Below are 8253 nucleotides of genomic sequence, written 5' to 3'. Positions count from 1 at the left end.
AATGGGTACTGAAAAATTTTGGAGGCCTGGCTATAAATACTACTTTTCTTTCTTTCTTTCTTTTCTTGTTTATATGGGATGTTTGGGGTTTGTTTTCCACTTCGTGCAAGGCACACAGTTCCAGGGTGTCAGGAAGGCTTGCATGTGTCTTGAATAGTAGTGTGGATTTCACTTAACTTCATTTTTTATTGTTTTGCTGTTTTTTTGTTTTTTTGGTTTGTTGATTGGTTTAAGATTTATTTATTTATTTTAGAGAGAGAGCAGGGAGAGGAACAGAGGGAGAAAGAGAGAGAAATTTAAGCAAACTAACCTACGCCCACCCCCCTAGGGTGGAGCCTGGACTCTGGCTCCATCTCCCTACCCTGAGATCAGGACCTCAGTGGGAACCAAAAGTCCAATACTTAATGGACTGCCTAGGCACCCCTTGCTGTTTTGATATAAAAGAATCCACTGCTTCCACTTGCTGCAATCTGTCTAGTCTATGGGAAGGTTAGAGAAGGGGCTTCGATGAGCCTAGAGCCTCCTGAAGCCTGATGGCTGGTAGTGGCTACCCAGGACTGAAACCCAGTATTGGTTCTGCTAGGCTAGCCACCAAGATGTTTCCCAAATTACAGGTGATGGTGCCCTGGAGGCCTGGGAAGATTCTGAGCATTCTGGGGACTCCAACACTGTAGCCATGAATAGGAGAGTAGACTTCCACAAAAAGAAGCTTGCCCACCAGTTTCACTGGTGGGCCTTGAGGAGACCAGTGTGGTGAAGAATGGCTTCCCCAGGATACTCAGCACTTCTGCAGGAGCTGATACTGGAAGTGGAATCCAGGGGGTAAAGGTGATAGTTGTGAATGGCCACAAGCGAGATGCTGGAGGGGATGGCAACCATGCTGTCACTTGTGACCTGATGAAAACCTCTGTGTTGATCCCTCATGGCTCTTGGCACAGGATGGCAGGGACAGGGACTCTAGGCCCCCATTTGCCGAGAAGATCCCCAAAGACCGCTCCCAGACAAAGGCAAGCATGGTGTCAAAAACTACTTTTCAATAATCTTAAAACAAAGAGAGTTTTTGTCATTAAAATGTTAAATTTATCAAATTGCTTGCTTTGAACAAGTTATCAGTCTTAAGCAGTTATATCAAATAAACTTGACTTACCATCTATTAAATGATTCCCTAGATGATAGGGAAAAATTATTCTGGATAATTACCAAAGGGTGTCCCTGTAAGTCTTTATTCACTGAAACAAAGGTACACTTACATTTTAACCATCTAGAGTTAAAATAACCTAGAAGATCATTCTCTCCAAAGTTTCTTAGCATAATGAGTATACTTTTAAGTCAACAGTAGAAAGTTCTCTCTCTTTTTTTTTTAAAGATTTTATTTATTTATTTGACAGACAGAGATCACAAGTAGGCAGAGAGGCAGGCAGAGAGAGAGAGAGGAGGAAGCAGTCTCCCTGCCGAGCAGAGAGCCTGATGCGGGACTCGATCCCAGGAACCTGAAATTATGACTTGAGCCGAAGGCAGAGGCTTAACCCACTGAGCCACCCAGGTGCCCCTAGAAAGTTCTCTTAGGAAGCAAGCCGATCACAAGACTCCCCACTTCTTGTCATTTCATTTCTCTAATAGTTACTTTTTAAAATCTCAACTTTCTTAACAGAAAAAGTTCTAGAGCTCCAAAAGTTACATGACCAAAGAATTAATTAATTAATTAATTAATTTGAAAAATATTCATTGCCTACCTATGATATGCTAAACTCTGGATGAGATGTTGGAGTTACAGGAGTAAACAAACAAAAGGTCACAATGATCAACAACAGAAAACCATCTGCTTACATGGTGTTTCCACCATCAGAGAACTTTGTGTTGTCTTGTTTCAAATCCAAAAACTTTTTGCTGTTTCTTATTGATGTGAAGGCCTTTGTTACTCTAGGGACCTTATTTCACTCAGGAGATACACCTGTAGGAAGTGAGGAAGGCAAGATAGGCAAAGGGAGAAATTGTCCTGATAAGTATTTGTAACTGAAACCCAGCCTGATTTACACCAAATTCAGAGCCAATGGCCATTCCATGTTAAGGCAATGGATCCTAGCCTTTGAATATCAGCATCACATAGCTATTGATCACTGTACTCATTTCCTTTCTAATGGAAACTTAATAAAAGAGAACAAAAATATCATTTTATAAACACTAGCTTTTATTTAAAAGATTCAATAAACAGACAAAAATCAGAATCAGACCTATAAATAAAGAAAACAAACTAATGGTTGCCAGAGGGGAGATGGGAAGAATCAGTAAAGAGTAGTGGGAAATATAGGCTTCCAGTAATGAAATGAGTAGTCATGGGAATAAAAGTTACAGCATGAGGAATTTAGTCAATGATACAGTAATAGTGTTGTATGAGGACTGATGGTAGCTACACTTGGGGTGAACATAGCATAACATATAAACTTGTTGAATCATTATGTTGTACACATGAAACTAAAGAATACTATGTGTCAACTATACCCAAATAGTAATAATTATGATAATAATAGTAATCTTAAGATAAAAAATATTTAATATATTATTTATGATTTACCAACTTGTGTTCCAGATACAAATACCCTTTAATAAAAATACACATGATTATAAAACAATTTTAAATATAATTTTTGAGTTCTTAGTCATAATTTATTTGGCCTTTTTCTGTCATTAAGACTTCTGGAGCTCAGCTGCTTTTGGTGATCCTTCTCTTTCCCTTCTGTGGTTTATTGCAGTTCAATTCATTGGGAACAACACTAGCCCATTCATTTGTTTCCTAGCAGAGGGGGCTACTTGGCAGATTCCTTGTGCAAAATAAGCTGCTCTCTTGTCAGGAGACTGTTTGATCCTGATAGGTTTGTGATACAAGCCTTGCCATCTGTTGAATAAATATAGGACAGTGAAAGTTCAAAGTATAAACACATGTGAAAACATGCAGAGCTACTCTATATGAACACTTGCTCTTGAATAATTTTATGCCATTTGGAAAAATTTTATGAGGCATGAAATGTAGCAAGCATTGAATTTTAAAATTTGCTTTTCTGACTATTTTCTCCAAAAAGTGATAAGAGTAATTTCCCTGGAAAAAGCTCCCACTATTCCCCTTTGATTTTTTCCTTAACTTTTCTGTATACCCTCTCAGTGAAGCCCTGATGCCGAAACCTTTCCCCTCTTGAGAAAATTAGAAGAAAGAAAGAGAGAAAGGAAGAAAGAAAGAAAGAAGAAAGGAAGGAAGGAAGGAAAGAAAAAGAGAAGGAAAGAAGGAAACAAAACTTCAGGGGCTTCATTCATAGTGAGAAAATGAGTCAAATCTAATTTGGACACTTAAGACCCATGCCTTGACTAGAAATTTGAGGATTTTTTTTCCTGGTTTCTTAACTTTATCATCTACTACTGAAATTCACATTTTTCTATGTGCTTATAATAATAATATTTTAAGAAGAAATCAAATACTGCTTATGAACATGATAGTTCAGGAGACTGACCCTTGGCAAAAATCTCAACAACACCTTTGTTTCACTTCTCTATGTTTGATACATTACTGCCAAGTTTTACCCTAAAGATGCACCATTAATTAACCCACTTGTCTTTTTCTTTGCTGAGTTGTCAATGCCAATAAGAAAATGATCAATAAAGTGGAAGGCATGAGCCCAAACAGTCATACCAGAACAGGTTGTTTGAGTAATTGCCATTATAACTCCTTCCAACTTTTTGCCTTAGTTTTTTAAATATCTGTCTTCATGGACCAGGAATAAAATGTTTTAAGTCAAATAATACATACTAGAAACTATATCCAGTACCCCTTTTATTTTTGAGAAAGTTGGCCTTTGAGATATTACATAAACTTTGCATTCATAGTGAAATGTAAAACAAAACATTTTCTAGAAGAGACTATTGGCTACTTTAATATCCTTGACAATTAGAAGTAGTGTTTAGCACAACAAACAGAACAATTTGTGACAATTAGTCTATGTTAGGCACTGTTTTAGGCACTTTATATCCATTAAATCATGTAATTAGCATAACAAATTCTAAAGTGGTAGTAATATTAAACTGGAGCACAAAGAGATGACTTATAAGACAAATGCCATATGATTTCACTCATATGGTGGATCTACAAAAAAGAAAAAGGAAAGAAATAAGTAAACAAAAAGCAGAATCATACCTATAGAAACAGAGAACAAACTGATGATTGTCAAAGGGTTGCAGACCAGGAGGATAGGCAAAATGAGTGAAGGGGAGTGGGAGATACATACTTCCAGTTATGGAATGAACAAGTCACAGGAATAAAAGGCACAACATAGAGAATATAGTCAATGAAATTGTAATATAATTGTATGGTGACAGGTGGTAGCTACACTTGTGGTGAGGATACCATAACCTATAAATTTGTTGAATCACTGTTGTATACCTGAAACTAATATAATATTGTGTATCAAGTATATTGAAATAAAAACTATAAAAAATGGGTTTGCTGGGAGGATAGACATGTACTTATACACATATCTTTTATACTACATGACATAGGGTAGTCATTAATTTTTGGATCTCTTAATCCTTTTCCTTTCAAAATATTGTTTAGTGAGATAATGGAGTTCCTTTGACTAGCTCCAGGAAGAATCTAGAAGAAACTCTTTCAATGTGAATCTTTAACGCATACAAATAACAATTGCTTAATTACCTAATATATTCTTGCTATCTTGTCTCATAATGTCTTGTGGTAGATTTCTGGGATTTAGGGGTACCCAGATAGTGCTATCATAGAAAAAGAGTAAGAAGAGATCCAAATATATGGGGTTATGGTCTATATAGCAAACACTTAACAAACCCATCTTAGCGTTAAACTGTTTGGAAAAGACTCTTTAATATTATTAATTCTTCTTGACTTTTCTGTTTGAATAGGTTCTATACTGGTCCAACATTTTTTTGATGGCCTGGAATAATATTTATTCATTCGAATATAATTATTATGCATCTATTATTTACAGGTATTCTTCCAGGTTCTGGTTATAGATCAGTGAATATTCAGAGAAGGTATCTTTGTCCTGGAGCTAATGTTGCAGAGAAAAAGACAGGAATTTAAAAAAGATCATTTATGTGGGGATCAGGGACAGGCTTCAGGCTCCAAGGGCTCAATGATTCTTATGCATAGCCTATGTAAAACAGTCTTAATGGGCACATGGGTGGCTCATTTGGTTAAGCATCTGCCTTTGGCTCAGGTCATGATCCCAGGTTCCTGGGATCAAGCTCCATAGAAAATCTCTGCTCAGTGGGGAGTCTGCTTCTCCCTCTTCCTTGACCTGCAGCTCTGCCTGCTTGCATTCTCTCTCTCTGGCAAATAAATTAAATTAAAAAATAAAACATTCTATTTTTTTTCCATTTTATTTATTTTTTCAGCGTAACAGTATTCATTGTTTTTGCACAACACCCAGTGCTCCATGCAAAACGTGCCCTCCCCATCACCCACCACCTATTCCCCCAACCTCCCACCCCTGACCCTTCAAAACCCTCAGGTTGTTTTTCAGAGTCCATAGTCTCTTATGGTTCACCTCCTCTTCCAAAATTTTGTTTTTTTTAATAAACATATAATGTGTTTTTATCCCCAGGGGTACAGGTCTGTGAATCGCCAGGTTTACACACTTCACAGCACTCATGATAGCACATACCCTCAACAATGTCCATAACCCCCTCCCCCTCTCCCAATCCCACCTCCACCCAGCAACCCCCAGTTTGTTTTGTGAGATTAAGAGTCATTTATGGTTTGTCTCCCTCCCAATCCCATCTTGTTTCATTTATTCTTCTCCTATCCCCCTAACCCCCCATGTTGCTTCTCCATGTCCTCATATCAGGGAGATAATATGATAGTTGTCTTTCTCCGATTGACTTATTTCACTAAGCATGATACGCTCTAGTTGCAATCACGTCGTCGCAAATGGCAAGATTTCATTTCTTTGATGGCTACATAGTATTCCATTGGGTATATATACCACTTCTTCTTTATCCATTCATCTGTTGATGGATATCTAGGTTCTTTCCATAGTTTGGCTATTGTAGATATTGCTGCTATAAACATTCGGGTACACGTGCCCCTTCGGATCACTGTGTTTGTATCTTTAGGGTAAATACCCAGTAGTGCAATTGCTGGGTCATAGGGTAGTTCTATTTTCAACATTTTGAGGAACCTCCATGTTGTTTTCCAGAGTGGTTGCACCAGCTTGCATTCCCACCAACAGTGGAGGAGGGTTCCCCTTTCTCCACATCCTCGCCAGCATCTGTCATTTCCTGACTTGTTAATTTTAGCCATTCTGACTGGTGTGAGGTGATATCTCATTGTGGTTTTGATTTGTATTTCCCTGATGCCGAGTGATGTGGAGCACTTTTTCATGTGTCTGTTGGCCATCTGGATGTCTTCTTTGCAGAAACGTCTGTTCATGTCCTCTGCCCATTTCTTGATGGGATTGTTTGTTCTTTGGGTGTTGAGTTTGCTAAGTTCCTTATAGATTTTGGATACTAGCCCTTTATCTGATATGTTGTTTGCAAATATCTTCTCCCATTCTGTCAGTTGTCTTTTGGTTTTGTTAACTGTTTCCTTTGCTGTGCAAAAGCTTTTGATCTTGATGAAATCCCAGTAGCTCATTTTTGCCCTTGCTTCCCTTGCCTTTGCCATTGTTCCTAGGAAGATGTTGCTTCGGCTGAGGTCGAAGAGGTTGCTGCCTGCATTCTCCTCAAGGATTTTGATGGATTCCTTTCTCACCTTGAGGTCCTTCATCCATTTGGAGTCTATTTTCGTGTGTGGTGTAAGGAAGTGGTCCAATTTCATTTTTCTGCATGTGGCTGTCCAATTTTCCCAGCACCATTTATTGAAGAGGCTGTCTTTTTCCATTGGACATTCTTTCCTGCTTTGTTGAAGATTAGTTGACCATAGAGTTGAGGGTCGATTTCTGGGCTTTCTATTCTGTTCCACTGATCTATGTGTCTGTTTTTGTGCCAGTACCATGCTGTCTTGATGATGACAGCTTTGTAATAGAGCTTGAAGTCCGGAATTGTGATGCCACCAACTTTGGCTTTCTTTTTCAATATTCCTTTGGCTATTCGACGTCTTTTCTGGTTCCATATAAATTTGAGGATTATTTGTTCCATTTCTTTGAAAAAAAAAAGGATGGTATTTTGATAGGGATTGCATTAAATGTGTAGATTGCTTTAGGTAGCATAGACATTTTCACAATATTTATTCTTCCAATCCAGGAGCATGGCATATTTTTCCATTTCTTTGTGTCTTCCTCAATTTCTTTCATGAGTACTTTATAATTTTCTGTGTATAGATTCTTAGCCTCTTTGGTTAGGTTTATTCCTAGGTATCTTATAGTTTTGGGTACAATTGTAAATGGGATTGACTCCTTAATTTCTCTTTCTTCAGTCTTGTTGTTGGTGTACAGAAATGCAACTGATTTCTGTGCATTGATTTTATATCCTGACACTTTACTGAATTCCTGGACAAGTTCTAGTAGTTTTGGGGTGGAGTCTTTTGGGTTTTCAACATATAGTATCATATCATCTGCGAAGAGTGATAGTTTGACTTCTTCTTTACCAATTTGGATGCCTTTAATTTCTTTTTGTTGTCTGATTGCTGAAGCTAGGACTTCTAGTACTATGTTGAATAGCAGTGGTGATAATGGACATCCCTGCCGTGTTCCTGACCTTAGCGGAAAAGCTTTCATTTTTTCTCCATTGAGAATGATATTTGCGGTGGGTTTTTCATAGATGGCTTCGATAATATTGAGGTATGTGCCCTCTATCCCCACACTTTGAAGAGTTTTGATCAGGAAGGGATGCTGCACTTTGTCAAATGCTTTTTCAGCATCTATTGAGAGTATCATATGGTTCTTGTTCTTTCTTTTATTAATGTGTTGTATCACATTGATTGATTTGCGGATGTTGAACCAACCTTGCAGCCCTGGAATAAATCCCACTTGATCGTGGTGAATAATGCTTTTAATGTACTGTTGAATCCTTTGGCTAGTATTTTGGCGAGAATTTTTGCGTCTGTGTTCCTCAAGGATATTGGTCTGTAGTTTTCTTTTGTGGTGGGATCCTTGTCTGGTTTTGGGATCAAGATGATGCTGGCCTCATAGAATGAGTTTGGAAGTTTTCCTTCCATTTCTATTTTTTGGAACAGTTTCAGGAGAATAGGAATTAGTTCTTCTTTAAATGTTTGGTAGAATTCCCCTGGGAAGCCGT

At 37.9% G+C, this 8253-nt stretch overlaps 1 protein-coding gene across 1 annotated transcript; it reads right to left on the bottom strand.

The window, feature by feature from the left end:
- Positions 1-608: 608 nt before the first annotated feature.
- On the bottom strand, positions 609-879 carry LOC123946479 (pancreatic progenitor cell differentiation and proliferation factor-like). Its single transcript, XM_046011851.1, has 2 exons — positions 747-879; positions 609-709 (listed from the first exon to the last, which is right to left on the bottom strand). The coding sequence occupies exons 1-2, from the start codon at positions 877-879 to the stop codon at positions 609-611; spliced, it is 234 nt and encodes a 77-aa protein (XP_045867807.1).
- Between the last annotated feature and the right edge of the window lie 7374 nt (positions 880-8253).

The sequence above is a fragment of the Meles meles genome, chromosome 7 (assembly GCF_922984935.1).
Source record: "Meles meles chromosome 7, mMelMel3.1 paternal haplotype, whole genome shotgun sequence".
NCBI classification, from domain to species: domain Eukaryota; kingdom Metazoa; phylum Chordata; class Mammalia; order Carnivora; family Mustelidae; genus Meles; species Meles meles.
Note: the sequence above shows the minus strand (reverse complement) of the source record. Positions and strands in the feature narration are given on the sequence as shown.